This window comes from Phlebotomus papatasi, chromosome 2 (genome assembly GCF_024763615.1).
Source record: "Phlebotomus papatasi isolate M1 chromosome 2, Ppap_2.1, whole genome shotgun sequence".
NCBI lineage: Eukaryota > Metazoa > Arthropoda > Insecta > Diptera > Psychodidae > Phlebotomus > Phlebotomus papatasi.
Window position 1 is genome coordinate 55,748,985 of NC_077223.1, and position 27,442 is coordinate 55,776,426.

At 32.2% G+C, this 27,442-nt stretch overlaps 2 protein-coding genes across 3 annotated transcripts in view; both read left to right on the top strand.

Annotated features, from left to right (window-relative positions):
* Positions 1-27,442, top strand: part of LOC129801797 (protein rogdi) — a 163,976-nt gene that overhangs the window by 18,314 nt on the left and 118,220 nt on the right. Inside the window, exons 5-6 of one of the 2 annotated variants that reach the window (XM_055847133.1) lie at positions 346-620; positions 709-2,045. The exons of the other annotated variant lie outside the window; for it this stretch is intronic. Coding sequence (XP_055703108.1) covers positions 346-414 — 69 coding nt within the window. The 3' untranslated portion in view covers positions 415-620; positions 709-2,045. Of the gene's footprint in view, positions 1-345; positions 621-708; positions 2,046-27,442 lie in introns of those variants that run through there. 2 annotated transcript variants of the gene reach the window in all.
* On the top strand, positions 8,728-26,783 carry LOC129801789 (3 beta-hydroxysteroid dehydrogenase/Delta 5-->4-isomerase type 1). The gene is made up of 6 exons (XM_055847112.1): positions 8,728-9,443; positions 19,867-19,941; positions 20,161-20,265; positions 20,372-20,539; positions 23,518-23,766; positions 25,471-26,783. The coding sequence occupies exons 2-6, from the start codon at positions 19,899-19,901 to the stop codon at positions 26,079-26,081; spliced, it is 1,176 nt and encodes a 391-aa protein (XP_055703087.1). The 5' UTR covers positions 8,728-9,443; positions 19,867-19,898; the 3' UTR covers positions 26,082-26,783.

Below are 27,442 nucleotides of genomic sequence, written 5' to 3' on the forward strand. Positions count from 1 at the left end.
GTGACAAGTTGGAAAAGAAGCGGATTATTTAAACTGCTTTTTCTTTGAGTTCGAGCAGTAAAAAAAATCGTTTTTTGAACAACATATTGAAACACGAGCAATAATTGATGAAATTTGAAAGGTGTACATCTGTGAAATTTTATCCAAGAATATTCTCTGGGGTTCTTTAAAAAATAAAAGGTTGCAAGAACAGGTGAAATTGCACTATTCATATGAAAGTAGTATTGCTCTCTTTTTTTTGTGTTACTCTTTGAGATTTTGCATCTATTAAATTGGATAGTCAATTTGTGAAATGTTGTAATTTAATTCCAATTGGATTTTTTGTGTTTTCTCTTTTTTTTTTAGATATCTGTATTTTCTCAATACAAAGACTTTACAGTAGGATCACGATCAGCATCGGCGTTGTCCTACTAATGACACTGTGAGTCATTGGGGAATGGCAGAGAGGAGCTATAGAGAGTGCTGTGTGTTGGAGGGTGTGTTAGAGAAGAAATATATTAATATTATTTATTTCTTGTGCGGAAATATGAAGAGAGTAATTATGCAAATTAACAAGTTACTAATTGACTGTGTCAATTATTGCCAAGATTCTCGACAGAAAAAGCAGAGTGGATGAAATTGTGAGTTGTCTTGACTGTTTTTGTTCTTTTTAGAAGAGAATATTCTATTGCTAAATTGATTGTTTTTTTTTGTCTTTGTTCATTTCAGCTCCTCAATTGATTTATGTGACAAAGGAGGATTCTTCTCGTGGAATGGAAAAGAGGTTAAAATAATCTAATAATGTAAATTAACATAGCGAAAAAATAATGAATCTTTTTGACGGGGGAAGTATACAAAAAAAAAAGACGAAAGAGGTTTGGACGCACCCAAAAAAAAACCGGAGTTTGACATGAAAAAAATGCCTAAAAAATGTTAAATTCATATTAGATAGTCATCTTAATCGGTGGGATATTTTGTTAAAATTCACAATATAATTGTCTTGTACCGCGAGACAAGATTGTTTCGGAAAAACAGAGAAAGAGAGAGAGAGAGAGAGTAAGGTAGAAATGAGAGATCCAAGGTGAGACAATAAATCATAACGATAGAGTTTCCAAGAAAAAAATAAATAAATAAATAAAAAATAAACATTTTATGATGCGAAATTTAAATATTTTAGCATATTAAATTTGAAAACCAAAAAAAAAGTAAAGATTTCAAAAGAACAAAGATTAAAAGAAAAGTAAAAATACCTTGAGAAATGATACATCTCTATATACTTTTATCAACAATATCATCATGGGGCAAATGAAAAAAAAATACCCCAAGATGTATTTGAAAGGAAAACACTTAGATATTGATTGAATTGGATTCATTGGAAAAATTCTTTCGAGTGCAAACATTTTTATTAGGTACTTAAATGAAATTTTTAACAAGTTGAAGACGTTGAGTAAGAATTGAGAGATACACAATAATGCTACAATGTGTATTTATCTAGAGAAAGAGAGAGAAAAAAAAAGAGATTTCAGTGGCTCTTTGAAACCTCTTAAATCACACTTAATTCAAGTATATATTTTCCAAAGAAGTATGTTTGCTTGTCGAAATACTGAGAAATAGTCCATTATGTATATATATATATATATATATATATATATATATATATATATATATATATGTTTCAAACTTTTAAAATGTCTCGAAAATTTATTTTAAAACTTTTTTTTACAACTATGCAGTATCTTTCCCCTCAGTCTTCTTTTTTTCCTTAATTGATAATAATGCGTTAATTTTTAATTACTCAGCAGCAAATGATGGAGCAAAATTATTCTTAAATTGTACAGAATAGTTTAAACTATATTTTGTTGTTAGAAATTATTTACTAAAAATTTACAGTATATTTATTTTATATTTGCAATTGAAAGTGAAAGAGAGAGAGCGAGAGAGAGAGGTAAAAGTGGTGTCTATTTTTTAGTAATATTGTTTTAATTTTAATTGTTGTTAGGGTTTGAGATTAAGTGGACAAAAAAAAAACAACGAAAAAATAAAATATTGCATGAAGTCTGGTGAAATCTTTTTTTTTTTGTTTTGTTTTGTTTATCGAAGAGCCACAGGGCGTGTATTTGTTTACATACACATTTTATTTCAGCAGATTACATATTTATTTTAGTGATTTTTCGGCGGAAGTTAGCGAGCGAAATAAATTTCAGAAGCAATTTGCAAATACAGGGAAAATTTTGGGCAAGGAAAGCACAGGGTGCTGATGGTGTTGCGTTTATTATTAGTATATATTTTGAAATGTATTTTAAGGTATAAAGACACTGAAAAAAATCTCGAAAAATATGCTTTCTTAATTTTTTAAGGTGTCTACACATTGAGCACAATTTTCGTCAAAAATTGCTTTTTTGAAGGAAATTGGCTGCAGTGCTGTAGGCAGAAACGTCAAAATTCTGTCAAAAATGAAATTTTTGACAAAAATTGCTTCCAATGTGTAGAGGCCTTTATAAGGACGACGAGAAATTTGACAAAATAATTACTGAAAGAATGTTCTTGTTCTGTTGTCTACAATAATACAAATACAGTATAGAGTCCCGCTATAGGCCATCGCTCTATAGTCCACAATTTATCGACCGTTGATTTCAAAACACTGATTTTAAGTTAGGTTATGTTTTTTTAGTACGCGACACATGAAATGTTGTCATAATTATTTTAATATTTTTGGCAAACTTTATTGAGTAGTTGTGATAATTGTGATCCATAATGAAGAAAGCGAGGACAAGTACCACAATCGCAAAGAAAGTGGTATCCGTCGAGCAATTTCAATACTAAAAGTCGTTGATAATTTTAAAAAATTAAATGGACTATAGTGCGACCCAAGTGTCAAATCTGGAACCAAATATGGACTATAGCGAGACTCTACGTGGATTTGTATTTGTTATTCATCTTAAAATCCAAGAAAAACTATGAATACGTGTTTTTCTTAATATAGGGTAAGTGTATCAAATTTCGGACAGCTTGCAATTCCGGCCACTTTGTTCTTCGAATTTCCATGAATTTTTAGTTTTTGCATGCAATGCAAAAAAATAACAAAAAATGTTGTTTCGAGAAACGAGATGATGTGAAAAAGACATTGGAAAAATTCCGGAAGGGCAAGGAACTGTGAGAATGAAGGTGGCCAAAATTGGCCACCAAAGCAATGTCTACATTTTTATTCATTTTAAAATGTGTTAAGAATGATTTTAGAGAAAATAAAGACGATAAACTGTCTACAAGGTTCCAAGCAATACTCCTTAAGTAGAAGTAACAAAAAAAATCATCATCTTTGTAGTTTTGAGAGAGTATAGGATTTTTGAGATTTTAAATCTACAACTTTGAAAATAATTATCTTTCAAGTATAATATTTACAGGGAAGGTGGAGGGTATAAAGGAGTATCCAAAAAGGAAACAAAGGAATTTTGTAAAAAAATCGAGTTGTTCGACTTATATTCAAAGTCTTCGATATTACATTTCAAACTTGCATTGCATGCAACTATGCCGAAATTTGGCATACTTGCCCTATGCAGAAACATTCCTAACAATTAGATGATCAAAGTTTAATATGGTTTGCCACTCTTTACCTTTGACAAAATACTTTTCAATAAACAAAGGAACTTTCAGTGAAATGTTGTAAATTTCAAAATTCGATATCTTTCAAGATATGGGAGTGTGGGGCAGTTTACGCAGCTAAACTTTTTTTTCAGAATTCATTTGCTAAGCGAATATGAACCAGATTAAAACTAACTATATGAGACATGTTCAAACGGGTCCCGGTCAAAATCCCGAAAGCCAAAATCCCGAAAGCCAAAATCCCGAATGGGCCAAAATCCCGAAAGCCAAAATCTCGAATTCTTAAAAGTGTCATAGCTACTCCCACGATTGCACCCGCGCTTTCTGGAGGCAAAGGGAAATCTTCTGTGTCTTGGAAAATTATTCTAAACATTTTCCCTAGTATAATTTTGATTTTGAACATTCGGGATTTTGGCTTTCAGGATTTTGGCTTTCGGGATTTTGGCCTTTTCGGGATTTTGGCGTTCGGGATTTAGGCTTTCGGGATTTTGGCTTTCGGGATTTTGGCTACCACCGGTTCAAACAGTATGGTGAATTTTCAAAATTTGAGGACTACGTACATTCGATTCTCGGTTTTCCTTTTTTGCTATGTTGGTACACATATCTCCAACTTATGTTGACATGAGTTTAGCATATTTTGTTTGGTTTTTGCAAATAAAAACGTCAGATCCGTTTTAGAGTTCTTGGCGATTTTTTACAAATGAAAAAAAAAATAGATGAAAAACTTGATTTTGGTAATTTCCGACGACTAATTCAATATATACGGAAACTGGTGAACGCCGGGTAAGAAGAACAAAAAAAAAATTCAAAATCTTCCCAAGCCTTCCTCAGTGGTCAAATTTTAGCCTTTTCTTGTTTTATCAAAGAGTCTTTTAGTTCACAGGGCATAGGATCTGGGCACTTCACTTGATTTCCTAGTTATTTTAATAATTTTTAGCAATTTTTCTCTCTGTGTGTCTTCAGAATTCTTTGTGATACTACTGAAAGAATTTGTATTAAATTTGTGCGAAAAAAATAAAATTAAACGCTGAAACGCACTTATTGTGTCAACCGTGTCAACTATAGCATTTTAATATAAAATAATATAATAATGCTGGCGCAATATTCCATGAAGGAACAAGGCCTTCCCGCAAGGGGATTTCTGGACATGCATTATTATTTTTTCTTGTACGGGATGAGGTTGTCAGTCCCATGACCATGGAATCAAGTGCAGTGAAGTTCACTGGATGCAATCCGAACACCTTTAATGCCAGAAAAATTCCTAGTGACCTAAAGGGGATTCGAACCCTGGACACTTGCATCATAGAGCGAGTGCTCTACCACTTGACCCATTGAATGCCACTATAGCATTTTAGGGATTCTATTTTGAGCAAAAATATTATTTAAAACTGTTATAAGCTCTTTACAAAAGGCCTAGAGAATATGTTAATGACGATGCTCGGCCCTGGATGTCAAAAAGAAAAACTGATTAAAATGTTGAAGCAGTAGGGAAAATTATTATGCAAAACTGTCAAATAACTATTAAATAGGTCTCAGGTTATCAGCATATCGGTTGGTTTTTTTCATGAAATTCTTTTTGAATGTTTTGAGCGTTTTGGGCATTAAACGCGTGGTAGCGACGTTTGCTCCAAAAGTTCGTTCGCACATCCTTGTTTTTTTTTGTGATTTTTGGGTCAAAACAGCACCACAATTATTATGCCTTCATCACCATTTTTACCGGAATTATCCTTTAGGGACTTTTCCTCTTCCTAGAACTGAAAAGACTCGGTAAAAGTTCGCGTTTTGGTACGATTAAGAAGATAAAGACCATATCGCCGGAAGAGCTCAAAAAGCGAAATCAAAGAGCGCATATAAAGATTTCAAGGATAGGTGAAAAGCTCAAGAACAAGTGTATTATATCTGAGGAGGATTACTTTGAAGAGAACAAAATATATTTTGATGAATAAATATTTTTCGTGAAAAATAAAAATTCTTCTGACTTTTTAAATAGACCTCGTATGTTCTTTTTCTCTTGAGCATTAGTAACAGAAAGCATGGGATAATAAGTGTTATTCATTAGTTAATTTGTCTCTTATCCTGCTTTTCTTTCTTTTCTAAACCAACAACTTTTTGAAAAAAAAGTGGTCTTTACTTAATAAACTAATAATTTTTTTTATTAAAATATTTGGTATTTGGAAATATAGTGTCCTTGTACAAAATTAATGTTTTAAATGGTATGTATCAGATTCCGGAAGTCTGTATAGTATTTATATTCCATTGTATGCCCTGTGGAGACTTATGAGGGGGTAGTCAGAAAGAAGATCCAAAATCTTTTATATTTCTCGTTTTTGGTCAAATAATTGGTTAGAAAGATATTTTTCCGGACTGAATAAAGAAACATGCCTATCAATAAAAAAAAATTCTACAATTAATTATCATGGGAACCATCCATTTTTCAGCATCGTTTTACCATTCCAGCGAACCCAAAATTAAATGGCGATAATTAGCACAGGAAAAAGTGCATAATTGATTGATACTTGAAGTTTGAAGCCTACTCAAAAATAGATCTCAAGCTTAGCTCAAAGTTTTCAGAAGGATAAGGTATTTACACAGAGATTATTTGATTAGTATATTAATCCCTCTTCTTAATATAGCATTACCATTAAAAAAAAACATTTCCCCACATTTCCCCTATTTAACTTTGGATCCTGTTTTCCCTCAATCACTCCCTGTCCCCTTTATGTCGAGTAGCTGTGCTACTGTGGAAACCAGTTCTCACAGGTGGGAAGCCTCTGTGAGACTGAGCAGAGTAGTGCCGATCGTGGAAGAGATCGGACGGTTTCCACAGAAGTTCCGGCTCTGTCCACTGTCCTCATCACATACGGCTATATTAAGGAACAGGGTTTTATATACGAATGGAGTCCTTAATTTTAAAATATACCTGTTTTAAAGTATACCTGTGAATATTGAAAGGTAGTGAACCTATTTTCGGTCTGATGGGATTATAGTTAATTAGCTTTAATATTATTATTATTTAATTAGCTCTATATTTTTCATTTTTCTCACTCAAATTGTATAAAAGGTATAAAAAGATTGGGCAATGCAGGAAAAAATAGTAGGTAAGATTGTTAAGAATCTCACCTAATACCCAACGAATCCAACGAATGGTGGGGCAGTTTAAATAGCCACGACTTTCAAAAGTATAAAAGGTTGTTAAATGATTTTTTTAATATGGGAAATTTGTTGTAGATTTTGAAATTCATATTAATCAAAACTGAAGAGAAACCTATATAATATAAATACATATCTGTTTCTATATAGGGGGAAGTGGGGCACATTGGGATTTTTTTTTGGGACATTGGGATTGGGATTGAGAAGCTAAATTACATTATGCTGTGGCTCAGTTCCATTTAAACATAGGAGAAAAATCCCAATTTTAAAGGTGCCCCACTTTCAAAGGTGCTTCACTTCCCCCTACCGTAAGTACGGGTGACTTTGACATCCCCCTGTTCGTAAGCTTTTCTTTATTTCTAGAACTTAAGGATCTTCTTTACTGATCCAAACTACATATCTGATTGGTGAGAACCGTTCTTAAACTTTAGAATTAAAGAAAAGCATACGAACAGAAGGGGATTCACTCACACTTACGGTACACAGAAAAAAATATTTTGTAAAAATGTTCGTAAATGTTTGTGAATTCCTATGGGGGGGTTACGAAATGCTCGTGAATCGTTTAACCCACAAACATGTTCGTAAAAGTTTGTACTTTTTTCACAAACATTGTTCGTATCATGATCACTTGATGAACATTTTTTGTAATTTTACAAACATTTGTTCGTAAATGTTCGTAAACACACAAAAGATATTCGTAAAATTTTGTTGTTTGTTCGTAAATGTTTGTTTTCCTGTTAAACATTTTACGAACATTTACGAACAAATGTTTGTAAAAGTACAAAAAATGTTCGTCAAGTGATCATGTTACGAACAATGTTTGTGAAAAAAGTACAAACTTACGAACTTGTTTGTGGGTTATACGATTCATGAGCATTTTGTAACTCCTTCATAGGACTTCACAAACATTTACGAACATTTTTACAAAATATTTTTTTCTGTGTAGGGGAGACCGGGGCAAAATTTGTCAAAACGCATATTTAATTTTTTCACGAGCTCTGTGAAAACTTAAAGGTTTTATAATGAGCATATTCTTATAGGAAATTTACAGCTCTACAACATTACAGAGAGACTATTTTCCTCTATCTCGAAAGAAATGTGATTTCCGAATCATTTTCTAAAAGTCGATTTTGTGGAGATTCTCAAAATTGCTGGGGCAAATTTTGTCAGTCTTCGGATAATTTGTGACGTTTTACTCTCGCAAGCGTTAAATATATCAAATAGACATATTTTTATAGGAAATTTATTCCTCTACAACTTTGTCGAAGATAATTTTTCTCTAACTTAACGAGAAATGTGCTTAAATTGAGCTAATCAGTATTGATATTTTCTGTAAGCCAAATATTCCAAAAATAGGGCTCAAAATTTCATTATTTTTTTGTTTTACATAATCCTTCCTCGAATCTCTTGAAACTTTGTAAGTTTAACCCTTTAAGGACGATTGGGTCACCCGTGACCCAAAACTGAAACTTTTCCTATAGCCTTCTAAAGCTGTATTTTGCTCTAAAATGTTGGAAAAAATAATTTTTTTCTGACCCTCAATTTTTCACCTTCTCGTCCTTAAGGGGTTAAGAAGGTTCATGAAGGCTATCTATAATAAAAATTTCAAGCCTCAGTCTCTTTTATTTTAAAAAATAGTTAATATTGAAATTTTCGTTTTGACAAATTTTGCCCCAGTCTCCCCTACTATATAAATATTAGGCAAATGAATTTTATAAAAATGTTCAGCACTGTTGGTTAAAACTAGCCCACCCCTTACCACATAGAATTCAAGATTCGTGATTTTTCTTGACGGAGAAAACGTTGACGAATGGCGCTAAACTTGATTTTCTACTGAAAATTGCCTGAAAGTCAAAAACGAAAATATTTTATTTTTTTCTCAAAGTTAAACTTTTATTGCCATTATAGAAAATAAAGTTTTCTTAGATTTTAGGATAAAAAAATATGGATTTATTTTTGAATTAATCATTACTTTATCTAGTTTTTTATTTAAAATACTACGGTAAAAAATATCTTAAAAAATAACTTAATCTCTTTTCCGAAAATTGATGTTTTTTTTATGTGTATTCATTGAATATTCTTCTCAGTGTTTTAAAGTTGTTCACTTTAAGGTTTAAAAGCGAACACGTCGCAACTCTCAGATTTTCGAGGTGTCTATTTCACTCAATTTCGACAGTGACCTGCATCTCTCTCACTTCTGGCTCAATACTTTGGCAATCCATTGAAATTTCCCCTAAAAATGTGATTAGCTCAGGTGATGACATTGAAATTTGATTTTAAAATGAGACGAAACCGTGGCCGAAGCTTACACAATAATTTTTCAAATGTGAATACTATTGAGTGTTTTTCGTTGCCTTATTGAATGGCGCGAAACACGCGGCTTCTTGTGTGATGGGAGGGAGATGATATGTGAAAGAGAAAGATGGGTTATGTGGGTTTTTTGGGTGGCAAAAAGAGTCGGAGGGATTATTACAGCTTTTGCGAAAGACATCGACGAGCTGGAAAAAAAGGTGCTTGGGGGGCTTTTTTTTGTGTATTTGTCCGTATTTCTTGTGGCAAGTCCAAATTACCTCTTCGAGCATCATTTTCACTTTCATATACCCTCAGTCATACAATTGCACTCGATCAATCAACTTTTCAGCTATTCGCGATCGATTCTTCATTTTAGAGAAGAAAGTTGACGTAAAATTCGAAGGATTAGGCGATATTTTAGCGTGAGTGGATTTTGTGCTTTTTGGAGGCTTTTTAGTGAGAAAAAATGTAATTCTATGCTGTGCTTTTTGTGCGTTTGGGAGTCACCAAGGGGTGTATAACTGAGGAATACAGTGTTCTAATGAAGTTCTGAAAGCAAAAAAGAATGCGGAATATTCGCACTGATTTTATTTTATTTTTCTCTTTTGAAATATTTAAACTTGACCAAGTACTTCTTTCTCACAGACAAGTTTTGAGAAATCTTCTTTATCCAGATGTACTTAAATACAGTCAAGTTCCTCAAATTCGAACATTCAGGGGATTTGAAATATCTTATAATTAATTTACTTTGAATTAAAAAATCAAGTAAGTCAAGCTCAAGTATCCGAAATTTTCTCATACAACTTCGCTGTGACATATTTTCTTTTCATTTTGTACTATAATATTCTTTTTTTTTTCAACAACGATTTATTTTTAAATTATATTGATAACATTACAAAATTTTTAACAATAAAATTAGTGTTCAGTGTCGCTACACTTTTCAACTTTATACTATATTTAAAAGTTTTAATATGAATTTTACAAAGTTTAAAATAGTGAAGAAGAAAATTAAGAATAAAAACTTCATAAACTGAATAATATTCTTTAGTTGATTCTTAGTTCTTAATCAGACATCGAGTTTGAGGATGCTGACTTTTCTTCAAATTATTTTCTAAAAACATTTTGATTTCAATCGTCTGTCGTTCTAATTTGCGGAATTTGAACTTGAGGAACTTGACTCCAATAAGTGTCAATACAGTATACTCCTCCAACAGTGTCAACACGTTTAGTTCTTATTAGTTGTTGTATTAACTAGTTCGGCACTCAATATGTCAAGAGGCAAAACTCATGTGGACTTGCTCTAACATGTCCCTGGATCGAATCTTTCTTAAGTCACTATAATTTTTCTAGCATTAAAGGTATTCGAATGTACACTGCACTTGATTCCAAGTGGCATGGGATTGATAATCCCATCCCTCCGATAAGAAAAATTATAATGCATGTCTAGATAGAAATTCCGTTTGCGCGAAGGCCTAATTTTTATTCTTATTACTAAATAGTTCACGCAATAAACATTCGGTCAGGATTCATAGACAACAGTAGTTTAAAGTTTTAACATTTAGTTTGGAACTTGCATATTTTTCAATAATGTTTAAAATATTTATGAGCTAGTATTTATTAGAAAGATTCACTGTATTTTCATAAAATATTATAGTCCCGCCACATCCTCTGATTAGCTAAACTTGAATCTTTAAGCTTTGAGCTCTTTGAATGCTTCTAATTGTGGAAATTTCGTTAGTAAAGCGTGTCCCAAATTTAAATTCAAGTCTTCGACATGAAGTGAGTCACAATAGGAATTGAGTTTTTTACGTTTCAAGAGAATTTCGCCAGCTTTCCATTTCTGAAAAAAATATTGAAAAAAGTTGTGTTTTGGCTGAGAAAACTGATAAAAATGGAGAACCTGCGCAAATTGATCGTGGACACGTACCTAAAGAATCCAAAAACGAGCTATTCTGAAATCGGAAGGATCACCGGAAAGTGTCCATCCACGATGCGAAGGGTTATATTACGCTTCAAGGAACTCAAGACTGTTGCTCGAAAGCCAGGATGTGGCAGAAAACCTGGAACTGTAGACAAGAGGATGGAGAAGAGAGTGTTGGCGCTTTCCAGAAGCAACCTTGCCTTTCAGTCAGAGATGTGGGCAAAAAGCTGGGTATCTCCAAGAGCTTAGTGCAGAGAATCAAAGAGAATAATGGATTGATAACGTACAAAGCTCAAGCTGCACCCCATCACACGGACAAGCAGAGGCAAAGTGCCAAAACGAGGTCGAGAAATCTGAGTGATCGAGTTTTGAAATGCTTTCAAGGATGCACTTTGATGGGCGACGAAACTGTCGTAAAAGGTGAATTTACTCAGTTGCCCGGCCAACAGTTTTACACGGCAAAGACTCGTACGGGTGTAGTCAGCAAGTACAGGTTCAAAGAGTACGACAAGTTCCCGAAGAAATATGTGGTTTGGATGGCAATCTGTTCTTGTGGACGTCGCAGCGAAGAGTTTTTCAAGACAGGGACGATGAACGCGGATATCTACATTAAAGAGTGCCTCCAAAAACGACTTTTGCCACTGTATCAAAGCCACGACATCCCTCTTCTATTTTGGCCTGATTTGGTATCATGTCATTACACGAAAGCCACCATGGAATAGTTTGCCAACAACAATGTCAAATATGTAGATAAGAAGGTCAACCCGCCCGGCACTCCAGAAGTCCGCCCAATTGAGAAATACTGGGGAATTTTGAAAGGAGACTTGAAGAAGAAGGCTTATCCAGCCAAAAATTTGCAGGACTTCGCACGAAAGTGGAAGAAAGTCGTCAGAGATCGTGGGGACGACCTTGTCCAGAGCCTTATGAGGGGAGTAAAAAGATAGTGCGAAGATTTCGCGGAGAAACCGCTTGAATAAAAAACTATAAAGTGGATTTGGATCACAATGAAATACCCTTTCAAGAAATATAAATAGTATTTTTATATGTACTATAGTTTTTTTTAATGACAGTCATTAGTCTTCTTCTCTTTTAAATTCGGGACACGCTTTATCTAATCTAACATATTTGATAGGGGAAACTGGCCTGCCTTCGAATACGCCATACTTTGAATATTTCAATTTTTCTTTTACTTCCCAAAGCAAAAATTGAATTGAGGCACCTTTAAAATAAACTCGTATTTTAAAGTGGACCTAAGCTTTATCGTGATCTAATTTAGCTTTATAATTGGTTTGTAGAGCTAAATCATATCATGTACTGTCCAATTACATTTAAAAGTAGAAGAAAAAAAGCCCTTTTTTAAAAGTGCCTCAAAGGTGCCCCACTTCCCACTATTATCAGTCGGCTGCTATATAGCTAAAAACATATTGGTTTATCCAACTCAGGGCACTGGCACTGCCTAAATAGCAAGAAAGTCCAATACAAAAGTTTTCTAAAATCTACGGAGAAATTGTATTAAAATATAATTGTTCAATAAAGGAATCAGTTGATATATTGGTAGAAATTAACAGCCCACATGGATAATAAATAGATTTATTTGGTGCAATAACAAGCTGACATGCTTAATTTTACAATGTTTATTTTATAATTGAGCTATTACACTGAAAACATGTAGAAACTACAGAAAATAATAATGCTGTAATACTGGCTATTATGAGTGAATTCCATATTTATAGGGAAACATTATTGGATTGACTGAATTAGCTGAATTATTTACTGAATTACACCTCTTGAAGAGTATAACTAACTAAAGTAGAGTCAAATTCAGTAGACAATCAGATTCTCTCACCAGCCAATACTTTTGTGTAATTTTAGCCTTTTTGTTTTAGTTTTTATTTTTAATAGAGTAGGAATTGAAAAGGCGGACCCTTATGGCCTCTACACACTAGAGAAAATTATGTCCATATTAAAAATGTTTTTCCTACACAAGCGTAGGAAATTTTCTTCAATATGGACATAAATTCCTCTAGTGTGTAGAGGCCATTAAACAGCTCAACTCGGAACTCAGCCCCGAGTTGAGTGCCCGATTTTTAAGCGTTGTCTGACTTTTAGCAAATTATTCTACAGTGAGATTTCAACAGTGTAAACTCTTAAAAATTTAAAACTTTATTGAAAAGGTCTGAAATTGAGGTTAATGGCCTCTACACACTGAAGAGTTTTTCCTACATAAGCGTGGGGAATTTGCTTCAATATGAACATAAATTTCTCTAGTGTGTAGAAGGCATAAGAGCAGAACATTGAAAATAATTGAAATAAGTTTTTACTCTTTTAGTAAATGGAAGGCGACTTCTAGTCAGTTAACTATAACAAATACGAACAGAATAAACTGAAGTACTATAAGTGTTTAATGCATTTACACTATTGTGGTAGCACTGTAAACACTCAAAATTTATTTAAAAAATATTTAAAAATTATTTTCGTAATCTCTAATCTTTAGTTAATTTTAATCTCCAATCTTTATTAGTTGTATGTATGTAAATACTATGAGATTTAAATATAATATGCGAAAAATCGTATATCAGTGTAATCCCACAGCTCAAAGTAGCCCCACCTCCCCCTACATATTTTTGTAAATAAAATTTCTTGTAGCATCAGAAATGTCCATAAATTTAAAATAACGTTCATGCCAGTTATGGTAAATTTATATTGATCGTCTTATGATTCAAGTGATAATATTTCGTCAAAATTCAAAGTAAAAGGTCGTCATTAGTGATTTTATTGTCTTTTTACGAATTACATGAAGTTTATAATTTGAAATTCCGGATAATGAAAAATCTTGAATAGAATAATTCAGAATATGGACTATTCTCTTGACATTTAGAGGAAAAAAATATATTAAAAAATCTCCAAATAATCCAAATTGGTTTTTCTAAAAGTCAATACTTATACCCACCTATATTGGTTTTGTATAGTAAAACATTTTAAAAAAAGTTTAAAAATTTTTATTGAATTTTAATTTTATTTTTGTTCTCTGCGTTCCTCTCAGGCTTCTCAACAACCGGCTGGTTTGGTCAAGCTCTTGATTACGCTATTACGTAAATGTCTGATATGGTTTTTTTTTATTATAGCAAACTAAACATAACCGAAAAGCGTTAGGAAATTAAATTTTCCAATTATTTACTATCTTGTAAAGAATGAATCAAATAAGTAAATACTTTATATTTAATTATTATTTTAAAGTATTTATAATGGGTTAGTTTCACCCATTTTAGGACTTTTTTAGAAAACAAATGTGCACTGTAATTCAGGCTAGTTATGTTCTGTTTCTTTCTGTGCGTTCTTTCTTGACTACTTGAACATAATAAAAAAGGTATTGTGTTAAAAAAAATCTACTATACATATTTAATATGAAAATCTCATCCTTGACTAAAACTCTGATAATATATCATCGAGCAGTTTTCTCAAAATTCATTATTCTGCTCAAATGGTATGTTAACCAATTAAAATTTTGATTAGTTGATATTTTAATTATCAAATTATTGATCTAATAAATAATCAAAAAGTACTATTTATAATTATATTTATTAAAATCTATTAAAATGAGCATTATTATTAGAAGAATAAAAGGAATAATGTCACAAATGAATTGTTGAAATTTCAGTGGATTGATATGAGTAAAAATTGTCCATTATATATATAGAGTTAAGATCTAAAAAAAAAACAGATGTATAATCTCTCGATTAAAATGGTCGTTATTTCGAACACCATAAATGCATAAAAGATAACCATTGTGATTTCGCGTTTGGGGTATGAGGAAAAATACAAGAGAGATAAAAATTTCAATTGTTGAGTATTTTAATCGATTTATTGGTGAATTTTTCGCTCACATGATTGTAGTGAATATGCAAAGAATTAAAAATATGATTATAGAACTGCGGAAACTGAATAATCTACAGAGATAGGAAAAATGGTGGAAAAATGTCTGTACAGAAGAAAATTTGTGGAGGAATAAAAGCGAGCAAAAAGCAATAAATTAAATATTGCAATTGTTGCCATGAAACTCACCAGGAATTTTTATTAAACATTTTTCCACGCCATTATTTATTGATGATGCTCCAGGGAAACCTTGATGAGGATGGTAAAAAAAATGGGCGGGCAAGAGTGAAAGTTTCAATGATTTTCTGCGTAATTCTGTTTTTTTTCTGACCGACTAGGTCAAAAATAGTTTTTTTTTATTATCTCTGGTTTTTTGTGTTTTTTTTTCTTTGTGATATTTCAACAATGTCAAAAATTATGAAACCCAATAAAATATTATTAAGAGATTCTAGTGGTTTAAACATGCCAGTGTTACCTACACCATGGTGTTAATTTGTGCTTCCAAAGTGTATTTGCTTTAATTAATACAAATTATTTTAGAAATTGTGTTTTAGACTTCTAGGTGGTTTGGAAATTTATGTGAAATTTTTCAATCAATTTTCCCGATATTCTTTAATGGGGTGTAATTACTTATTGGGTCAAATACATCAGGTTTGCTTTAAAACATTTATTTCAATGTTCGAAAGACTTTTAGTTCACGATGAAATAATACATTCATAGTGATTTTATATATTTTTTTCTTATTCTTTTACCATTATGAACTATTCTATTTAAATTTTAAATGGTGAAAATTAGCATTTTTATGGAAAATTATTTCATCTCTTACTCGACAAAGTTGATCAATACCAATAAATTTTCAATTTTCGTTTAGAAAAAAAATCTAATCAAGTTTGAAGAATTGACATTTTTATTTTAAATTAATGAAGAAACTTTTCAATGTCACACATATTAATATTCATTTTTCATATACTAAAACACGTTAGAAAGCCTAAGAAATTGAGAGAACAATTTTGAATTACAGATAGAAGAACACAAATATGAGTTTAATTAATTTAAAGTTGTTCTTTTTATAAATTAAATATGAAATTTTGAGCTTGATGTATGGTTCATATTTAACACATTAAGGACGATAATTTCTTCTCTACTCGAATTTCAACAAGAAAATTTTTTATTTATTTATTTTGATGTACCGGGCCTTTATTGCCATTTTGTACATTGTTCAGTTCACAAATTTATTATTCAGATTACAATATTTCGTGAAAAATGTCCATTCAGATGCTTCAATCATTTGCACAAGGCGGGACTCAAACCTCACAACTGTGACAATCGAGCCGGGGGTCACACTGCCCAAGATCCGAAGGCTCTAACAAATTGCATCACGGACCCCCTACTAGAAAAATAAACCTATAAATAAAAACGATAAAATGCCTGAACCTTCAAAACCTTCTTGGATTTTTGAACCTTCAAGAATCCAACAAAGGCGGATTTAGTGTTCTTTTTCTTACTTTTATGAACGCCCACAGGCCCATAAAAATTCAGGAAATTTTCCAGGAAATTTTGCTATAAATACCAATGAAGCCAAATAACGATAATTCTCATTGTAATGAGAGGTATTAGGGTAAGCGTAAAAATTTCGGCATAGTTGCATGCAAGTGCAAAAGTCTCAAGTTTGAAATGTAACATCTTTAATAGAAATTAATTTTTTTCATTCCTTCTACTTAAGGAGTGTTGCTTAGAACCTTGTAGAAAGTTTATCGTCTTTATTTGCTTTAAAATCATTCTTAATACATTTTAAAATGAATAAAAATGTAGACATAGCTTTGGTGCCCTATTTCGTCCACCTTCATTCTCATAGTTCCTTGCCCTTCGGGAATTCTTCCAATGTCTTTTTCACGTCATCTCGTTTGTCGAAGCTACATTTTTTGTTATTCTTTTGCATTGTATAATCACTAGAGTATGTAAAAACTAAAAATTCATGGAAATTCGAGGAACTAAAAATGTGGCAGGAATTGCAAGTTGGGTGGAATTTGGCACACTTACCCTATGCATGATTATTTTTAGTTTATTTATGCTTAAAAATTAAATTTTATGAAAAAAAATATCGTAGTCCCTCTTTGTAATCTAAAACCAAGTTTTTCGTTCTTAAGCCGGCGTTTTCATTTTTAGATATATTTTGAAGATAGCCCAGACCAGCAATTCGTTCATAAACTATAAACCTATGACTGGAAAAACGCCATTTTGAATTTTTCAAGATTTAATTAATTTTTTTTAATCTGGATGTCATTGAAAGGTATTGAAATTACAACCTGACTACATTGATCTTATGCAGTAATGAGTATTTTAATGACGTCAATTCATTCTTTCTTATATATTTTTCTAAATGTTAAAATAAAAATAATTTTAAAGTTAAAGTATCTTCAGGTAAAACAAACAAAGTCTGCAAAAATGCACAGTTTTTATTTAATTTTTCAATTTTAATTTGGTTTTCTAACGAGCTGGATCGCCTTGCCATCTCTTTTTTTTAATATAATAATTAGAGGAGGAAAACTAAGAAGTCATGAGAAAATTGGTCATAAGTACGAATTTTGATCATCCTTAAAAGGTTTAACCCCTTAAGAATGATAGGGTCACCGGTTACCCAAAAATGAAATTTTTGTTACGGTCACCTAGTCATGATTCGTCCCAAAGAGGCAGAAAAATGATTTTTTTCTCTTTTTCCTGACCCTCTTGTCCTTAAAGGATTAACCAGTGATTTTTGATCAATTTTACATATTTGTTAACCAAGATACAATATATTATCGACGAAATGGAACACTTTTCCGGCGAAAACTGTTTATTCCTAGAAAAAAAATACCATTGTACAACAAAGACAAAAACATCTTACGTTATACATTCTTTGGTGATTTTCTTCATTGATTGAGTTTTCGTTAAATGGTGCATATAATAATAAAACATTATAATGCATTATCCATATTCAATGAAAGAATTTAAGGTACATCGCATTTTCTGATTGGTTTGAGCTTGAAAGCTTTCAATATTTCAACCAATCAAACAACGCGATGAGACTAAAATATCTTATGGGATTAAAATTAACACAAATTACTCAATAAATTTACTCAATGATAAAACAGCGATCAGGATAGTTATTATTTGTGACTTTTTGACTACTCCTCCTCTACATCGGAGTTTCACAATATATAAACGTTTTCAATATATCACTTTATGCTGCTTTTTCATTAAAAACATTCAAATTATTATTTATTATCGTATAAATAAATTTAGTGGGAAGAATTTGCTGCAAAAGTTTCCCGATTAAGATAATAGTATACTAATGAGAATTTAATGAAATTTATTCAATATACTGAATTTAATTTTTTTTATTAATAACCAATCATTATATTTATCCTGTTTTAGAAAATCTAAATTTATTTTTGTAGGTTAAATCTAGCTTTATATCACTAAATTACTAAAAATGTAATAATTTAAGATATTAAAATTATAAAATAAAGGCTAAGAATAACTATATTTATTAGAAATTCATCTTAATATTTTAATGTGAAATTTCATAGCCTTATAGCCCGAGATAAATCGGTTAAATGCAATTTCACGCATCTCAATGTTTTTACAAATAATTTATTTATCTTGGGTGTTATGCCCAACACACGATGCCTATTGTTTTGTAAATATGTTTTTGACATTTCAGTGAGAGTGAAAGAGAACTAAATCTAGTCATCTCGCTCACTCTCATAGAAAATTTTGAAAACATGTTTACAAACAAAAATTAATGTGCGCTGAGCATTACCCTGGGTAATTTCCTGGGGTGGAATGATTTCGACACTATCAAATCGATACTATCGATAAATCTATATCTGTTAGATTAAGTGAATGTAGACTTTTTACGCATTGTTGGGACATTCATTGTAACATTCTTAAAAGAATGTGACTATTGATAAATATCTAAATTAATTACAGGAAGTTCTGTTATAGTTTAAAATTTTCAGAATCGACAGTCGATAGTATCGAAAATAAGTTATCATGTCACCCCTGATTCAGAAGATCACAATAAAGTAAATTTCACAATTTTTCTTGTCGAGTGAAATAAAGTCCTTTTGATAACCTAAAAAAAATAATTAAATTTAAACTTAAATTTAAATAAATATAGGTTATTAATTAAACCCATTAAACCATTTGGATCTATACCGAGAAAAACTAGGATGGTAAAATTTACCATCCTTTATACAAAATTCTAATGGCCGGATAGTAAAAAAGTCACCCAGTAAACGCGATATTAAATCGGACTGTCAAAAATTGTATAATCTATTGTATGAATAGTAAATTCTAATAACCGGATGGTAAATTCTAATATCCCTATATTAGATTTTACTAGCCGGATGGTAAATTTTACTGTCAGGATAGTAAATTTTAAAATGTCAAGATGGTAAGTTCTAAAGGAAAGTTTCTATGGAGGATGGTATTTTCTACTATCTTTTGAGGCAGTAGAATTTAAAGACACGATTTGTAGAAAATACCATACAAATTTTTCTCGGTGTATCTAAAATATTTAAGAAAATCTATATATTTTTCCATTGCGACATCTAAATACTATCTATCCCTCTATTTGAATGTAAAGCAGCATTCAGCGGATCTTATAACCCTTATAACTCGGTCATACGGGGTTAGATAAATACTTATTTTTAAAATTCTAAATAATGACGGTTTGCTTCAGTTTCAATTATTATTTTTGTTTCAACAAATCTTTTCTTAATTTCCTTTGGGGCATGTGCCTTTCCTTTTTTAAAAAAAATATTGTTATCAGAGGGGACCTGTACATGCGTGTGTGGTATCTTCGGATTTTTTTGTTACAAAATTACCACTCCACTTTAAAAGTTTGTCTCACAATTTTGTGGAGTGTAGTATTTTTTGCAAGAAAGATACTTTTTTTTCCTCATTCTTTGCCTCCACAATTTCCATCAAATGTAATTTCTCAATCTAATTTATTTTATTCTTTTCATTCACTCGTTTTTCCATCCTCTCTGAATTATCATCAGCAGGGTGGGTGAGTTTAAAAATAGAGGCCAACAGCATGACAGTGAAGAAGAAAAGCACCGAAATTGTCCTAATTGTGGGTGAGTTGAATGTTTTTATTCCTTTTCCCATTCAAACTTTTTCTTTCTTGTGTTATTTTTTTTTGGCGCTATTTTTAATGGCAATTTGTGTGCCATTGAGTGAAAAATTCTCATCATCGTTTGATTCTTTTTGGGAAAGAGAGAATTTGTTTGGGGGATTGGGTGACGACTGTGAACCCCTTTTGAATTAATGTCGATGATGATGGTTTCATCTCTCAGGCGGGAGTGGCTTCCTCGGAGAGCACCTCGTGAGGATGCTCACGGAGGAGGATAATGTGGAGGAGATCCGTGTGGTGGACCTAAAGGCATATGAAAATAGACTGAGTGAGTTTTGGTGCAATTCATTTTGACGCCCTATTAATTCCATTTTCTATTTCCTCCATCAACGTGCCGCGAAGCGACTAAATGGCATTTTTACCTCCTCCAACAGATCACAGTGCATCGAAGAAAATTACCACGTTCATTGGAGACATTTGCGAGGTGGATATGAAATGGGAAATGGCATTTGAGGGTGTTGACTGTGTGTTTCATTGTGCCGCCTACATTAATTTTCAATATCCTCCCAATGTAACTGAATTAGAACGTGTAAATGTGGATGGTAAGTGATTTTCTCCTCTCTTTTTATTTTCCCAATTCCCTCTCACCTCCTCTGTCTCTAGCCTACCTCTTCCCGGCGAGACAGGAAATGATTCACGATGGACAAAACACTCTGCCATGGGAAATTCAATCAGGGAAATTTTCTCTAACGCGCTTCACTCTTCAACATTATAAATTCACACGACTCTCCCCATCCTTAGGCTTTTCACATCATTGACATTTTCATGGATGGGAAATCAATGGGGAGAATTGATGGAAGGCGCACATTCATGATTTTTACTTTCATTCGAACAAAAAGGGTTTTTTTTTGTATGAGAATTTTGAACCCATTTCTTTTTACTGAGCTTTATTACAATAAAGGTAACTTTTTTTGTGAATTTATTGAGGTTACAAAAAAAGTGCGAAATACAGCCTGTTTTAGGATTAAACACATTTCTAGAACCAGGTTAAGGGGTAATATAAAAAAACCTCAGAGCTAAAACGATTTTGCAAATTAATTTTGCAAAAGCAAAAGTGTCTAATTCTCTAAATTTAATATTACTAGTGTTTAATCCCGAGAACCGCCGTAATGTATAAAAAAATTAAAAGAAAAATAACAAGAAAAAATTTTGTTTCACAAAGAATTTCACAATTTTCTTAAAAATACAGGATTTAAATCCTTTTTTTTTGGGAAATGCAATAAACTTTCAGTGATACCCATCTTGGACATAATGAAATCACAAAAGAAAATATTATATACACTGTGAGAAATCCGAAAAAGTTAAAATAACATTCCGGAAATGTTAATTTTCCTCTGCAGTATTGATCCAAAATCGGTGTAAATATTACCCTGTATTGGGGGTTAAAGTTACCCTTTTTCATGTTAGTTTTATCCTTAAAAAGGTGTAAAATTAACATTAAAAAATGCAGATATATTTTTACACCTAAAAAGTGTTAAAGTTATGAGGAAAAAAAGTTAATCGCACCCTCTTTTTTTTCTCAGTGTACAGTAGACTCTCTCGCTCAATCGGCTCTTTTTCAATCGGGCGCAAAATTTTGTTGACAATTTTCACGTTTGATTTTAAAGCAAATTTCTTCAAATTTGCTGTAGTTCCTCTTGTTTTATCGTGATTCTTTATATTTGAGCGCTTTTTGTGGAATTGACAATGATTTTGATGCCCAAATTTCTCGATAATTTGGATGACATTTTGCCTCATATGCCCGATTGAGAGAGAGTCTGCTGTATCTAACTAACAACGGACCCTCTTATATTTCTCAAACCGAGAGCAAAAAGAGGGTGCGATTAACTTTTTTTCCTCATAACTTTAACACTTTTTAGGTTTAAAAATATATCAACATTTTTAATGTTAATTTTACACCTTTTTAAGGGTAAAATTAACATGAAAAAGGGTAACTTTAACCCCCAATACACCTAAAAGGGTAATATTTACACCGATTTTGGATCCATACTGCAGGGTAAAATAAACATTTCCGGAATGTTATTTTAACTTTTTCGGATTTCTCTCAGCGCAGTGTATAAATATGTTGAAAACCACGCAGCAAATTCTTTAGGAATTTGTTTCATTTATCCAAAAGCAAGTGAGGTTTACTGATTATATACATTTTTCCTGATTTGTAATTTATTTATTTTTAGTGATAATTTGGTTCTAAAATGTCCTTAGCTTCATCTTATTAATTTTCTTAAAAAATACTTTTTTCGTATTACATTTATAAAATAGGGGAACTTGTGGCAAACAAAAAATTTAAAAATTCTATATCCTGCAAGACAAAGCATCTTCTTACCGAAGGTATCACAAACAACAAAGAAAATTAAATACAAATAATCTTTATTTTTGTGTGTGATTATTTTGGATGACCACTAAAATGTAACTAAAAAGTATCATAATGATCACAATAAATAATTTTCTTTAACTGTCTGTAAATTGCAATATGATTGTTTGATTAATTCTTTTATTGAAACATTATCCCTACCTTCTCTGAATTTAATTTAAAATTTATACACAATTGTTTCAGTTTCCTCAACTTTACCGAATCGTTTTATCACTGTATCATTTTTCAAATGTCTTCCCATCGTTGAAGAAAAAAAAATTAAATGTGCTCCAAAAGCTTCCGCATTTTGGAGTTTTATCTCGTCTATTTTTCAATCAATTTCAGTCTTGCCTTTCACCCTCTACCCATTCCTGATTTTGTTGAATAATTTGGCAGATGATAAAAAAGAGTCTGCCAATCTGGGGACTAGAAGAGCAATCTAAGCGGAAAAGTTTGCTTTTAATCCCTCTCAGTCATTTGATTGGCCCTGCCAACAATTAATTTATTGCTGACGATTTATTATTAAAATATCACTGGATTCTATCACTTTTAATTTATTTTGGGAATTTTGCTGAAAAAAGATCCTACTTTTTTTGACTGATTTCTCTCACTTCCTTCATTATCAGCAAAATTGGTAAATAATGGAAAAGAAGAACATTTTTTGGTTCATTGAATTATTTGAAGTATTCAATAGGAATTTATATCTATTTTGAGCTCGTAACAATAGAAAATTTTTAATTGGTACATATAGGCATCATTTGAGTTTCTTTTTCTTTCATCACAAAATTATTCAGTTTATGTAATATGCTAAAACTTTTCAATGACATTAAATGATCTTGACTCGAATAAACTAACAATATCTCTATAATGGTAAAAAATTCACAAGCCATTAATCACATTCACTATGAGGCTGTAGAGTGGGATTGGACAAAGAGAAAAAAAGGGCATTCTTTGCGAATTCTTGACACTTCTTGAAAATCTCGGAAAATTCAAATTGATAATCGAAGGGGAAGAAGCTGGGAAATCGTGCTACAATAAAAGACACTTTGCCCTTTTTACGACATCCACGTGGTGTGCTCTCTTTGCAATAAAAAGGACTCTTCTCCTTTCCATTGTTCCTATCCTGACCTCTTCTTCTTTTACTATTCTGATTTTTTTTCTTTTTTCCAGGGACGAGAAATATCGTGAATTTGTGCGTGAAACATCGAGTTCCTAGGCTCATCTTTACAAGTACATCTTCTGTGACTCTTGTGCCTTACATGGGGAGCACCATTGCGGTGATTTTGAATCAAACAGAAGGAAAAGCGAGAGTTCCAGATGATGAAAGTGAATTCCTCATTCCGGGCTATACTGCGTCAAAACTCAGAGCTGAGAAAATTGTTTTAGAAGCTAATGGAACACCCCTAAGGGATTCAAATGGTGAGTGTAGCAAGGCAATTTTATGTAGCTGAGGTTTCTCTATTTTGGTTATGCTCAACATCATATTATTATACTTATTATTTTGATAGTGAAGTTTCTACCTTTTCGAGGTACAACATAACTAAATCAATAGCCTGAAAACTATAATAAATATACCTCTTGATTCGTATATGATTTATTTTTATATGAATTATTTTCAATATTTTTGTCAGACTCTTCTCAGCACAAAGAAAGTAACTTAGAATTCAGATATTTAAAATTGTTTGCGAAATAGAGACCTGAACCAAAGTGTTAAAATGTTTTTGAACTCTCTCTGCGCCTATAAGGATTGAAGCATAATGGAGTCCGGGGTAAACTTAACCGGCAAATGATTGTGTTTGCCTATAAATTAGCGAAAAAAAAACATGTTTTAATTAGACTGATAGTAACAAGAAGAGAGTATAAAAATTCAGTATAAAAAATCAGTGATAAGCCTAAATAAGCTTTTGGTAGTTGAAATTATTTAGAATTAATTCAAAGTTTTTGCCACTCCAAATACGTGAAAATTCGATTGTGAGTTGTATTTTGGGGGTAAAGATCCGCGTAGACCAATTTTTATTTATTTCGGTCTTCAAAAACAATTTGACGCAATTTTTTACCCTCAATCTTCAACTGGTAGGGTAAGTGTGCCAAATTTCGGCATAGTTGTATGCAAGCGTCAAAGTCTCAAGTTTGAAATGTAATATTTTAAATTCAAATTGATTTCTTTTATTCTTTCTTCTTAAAGAATGTTGCTTGGAACCTTGTAAAGAGTTTACCGTCTTTATTTACTCTATAATGATTCTTAATATATTTTAAAATGCATAAAAATATAGACATAGCTTTGGTGCCCTATTTCGGCCACCTTCATTCTCATAGTTCCTTGCCCTTCGGGAATTCTTCCAATGTCTTTTTGACGTCATCTCGTTTGTCTAAGCTACATTTTTTGTTATTCTTCTGCATTGTATAATCTCTAGAGTACGTAAAATCTAAAAGTTCATGATGGAAATTCGAGGAACAAAAAAGGTGGCCGAAATTGCAAGCTGGCCGGAATTTGGCACACTTACCCTAAATGGCGAGGGATAGCTGGTTAAAACATTTTTTTGAGCCTTCTCACGTCAGCTGAATTATTTCTCCATCCTCTTACGATTCAACTAAAACCATATTTTTGGATTTATTTCGGAAACCAGTTTCAATGATTTGCCATTTCGCATTTTTTTCAAAGACAGATTTCGATAATAAATTAATCTAGTATAATTATTTCTCAATTTAATTAATTATTTTTTATTAGTTGGAGTATAATTATTTTTCAGCCGATTTAGACAAAATTAGATTTATTTGAAAGGTAATGTAATTTTTAATACGAATGCATCGAATTCCATGTAATTTGTAAGGAAACGGACAATTATCGGAAATTCTTTAATTGTAAATTCAATTTGTATTAGCTTTATTTGGTTTTAAGGTGATTTCTAGATGTTTTATTAACCAGTTTTTGAATTTGAATCGTTAGTAAAGTGGTATACACATAAAACCTCGGACCACAAAAGCTGAGATTGTAAATAATCTCCAACTAACTCATGAGTTCGAGCACAACAGAAATTGTCCTCTACCGGAATATTTTATTTTCAGAGTATTTAGAAAATTCTAAAGATAATGCTAAGACAATACTTTGTAATTTTCTTCCAGAAATACTTCGAACAGTAGCTCTTCGGCCAACAGTAATGTATGGTGAATGTGATGAGCGTTTTTTCCCACTTCTGATGAAGATTGGTGCGCGTTTTGGACGACAGATTCCGCGAATTGCAGGTTCTGGGGGAAAACAGCAACTGACTTACGTTGGGAACGCTGCTTGGGCTCATATTTGTGCTAAAAGATCTCTAGGAGATGCCTTTGCACGTCAGAAAATTTCAGGATTGCCAATTTTTGTCACAGATGATACGCCTATCGAGGACACTGTTCGGTTTTGCCAGAGAGTATCCAAGTCACTGCCTAAGGAGGCAAAATTGAGACCTAGTTGGTGGTCTTTACCTGGGTTTTTGACCTACTTTTTGGCCTGGTTGCTCGAATTTCTCATCGTGTGTGTGCTAAAGCCATTTTTTGGAGTGACACTGCCTTTTCCACCACGTGGTCTTGTGGCCTATTCTTCCTCCATTATGATGTATTGTAGATTAAGGGCGAGTATTCACCTGGATTACGAGCCACCCTTCAATGAGGCACAATCTATTCAAAATAGTGCTGTGTGGTACGAGAAGTATCGCAGGGAGATGATTTCGGGGCAAAAATGGGCCGTGAAATGATCCACCTGATACTCATTGAGTAAAAACAGCCACATCATCGTGTATATTTTAATGCTGAAATGGGACTGTGGGGGAGGATCATCAAAAGGCCCAGGATATTGAAAATGACATCTCACAATGTGTCCCCAACTCCACGGAAAACTCATCATTAAACACCATTAAACATTAACGACTTTTTGGGGAATTCTCTTTCATATTCTCCTCTTGAATTTGCGTAAACCGCGTAAACGCTACAAAGCGACAAATATGCAGGGGTATAAGGTAAATTCAATAAATTATTTGTCTCTTTTTTATTAAAATTCTGACTTTAGGTAGAGTGTATTATGTCTGCATTGGGTTTCCGCTGATATTTGAAATTTACATTTGTAGAATTAATGGCTTAAATTCAGATTCGGATTGGAGAAGTACATAAGAGGTTGAGTTGACAATTGAAGTGTTTGCAATATTTAAGTAAATAATTAAAAGTGTTATCCGACGGGTTATCTAATACTAACGGGAGCCGGTGAACGTTGGGGAAAAAGAGGGTCAGCTTAGAAAATTTTGGATTTTTCCCGAAGCATTCGGCTCTCAGACTCCAAGCCTTCCTCAGTGGTCAAGTTTTGTCTTTTCTCGCTTTGTCATAAGTCAGGGATTTCACAGGGCATGGAATTTTGGGCACTGCACTTAATTTGTAATTTTAATAAATAAATATTGGCTAATTTCTATTTCTGTGTGTTCTCATAGAGATTTTTTTGTGCGACTGACCCCATTTTTTCCCCGACGTTCACCGGTTCCCATTAATTTAAGTAAATAAATTAAATTTTTAGCTACGTAGGAACAGTAGTGTGAATACATCCTATATTTTTCTGTCCTCCCTTGGAACATGTTATTCATCCAATGGTAAAAATAAAGGGATAAAATTGATCCAAATTTGATCCCTTTGCAAAGGATGGATCAAATTAACATGTTCTATTTATGATAAATGTGAATTCAGCCTTTGAAATTTGATCCATCCTTTGCAAAAGGATTAAATTTGGGTCAATTTGATCCTTTTATTTTTACCAGTGTCCCCTAAGACAATTATTTTATTTTTACGTATTAATATGTTAAATTGGACTTAAAACACAAATTTATTTTCTTTTTACAAAGAGAAGTTTTCGTTTAAAACTTTATTTGAAGTCTTTACTACTAAAGCTGGATTCACATGATGAAAATTTGCATGAGAAATTTTAATTTGTAATTCTCAATTTAATTCCCAATTGTTCCCAATTTCAAATCAAGTGCTCGCGCGACAAAAATCAGCTGTCAAATCAATTGTGCGGTGCGCGTGAAGCAAATTTGTTTCTTTTCGTGAGTAAAAATTCACGGAGGAGAGAAAAATA

What these genes read in the sequence shown, in the direction of transcription:
- LOC129801789 (XM_055847112.1), top strand. Translation starts at nt 19,899, where the DNA reads ATGACAGTGAAGAAGAAAAGCACCGAAATTGTCCTAATTGTGG. An exon ending in GGCATATGAAAATAGACTGA is followed by an intron (nt 20,266 to 20,371) that starts GTGAGTTTTGGT and finishes CTCCTCCAACAG; the next exon opens with ATCACAGTGCATCGAAGAAA. An exon ending in ACCCCTAAGGGATTCAAATG is followed by an intron (nt 23,767 to 25,470) that starts GTGAGTGTAGCA and finishes ATTTTCTTCCAG; the next exon opens with AAATACTTCGAACAGTAGCT.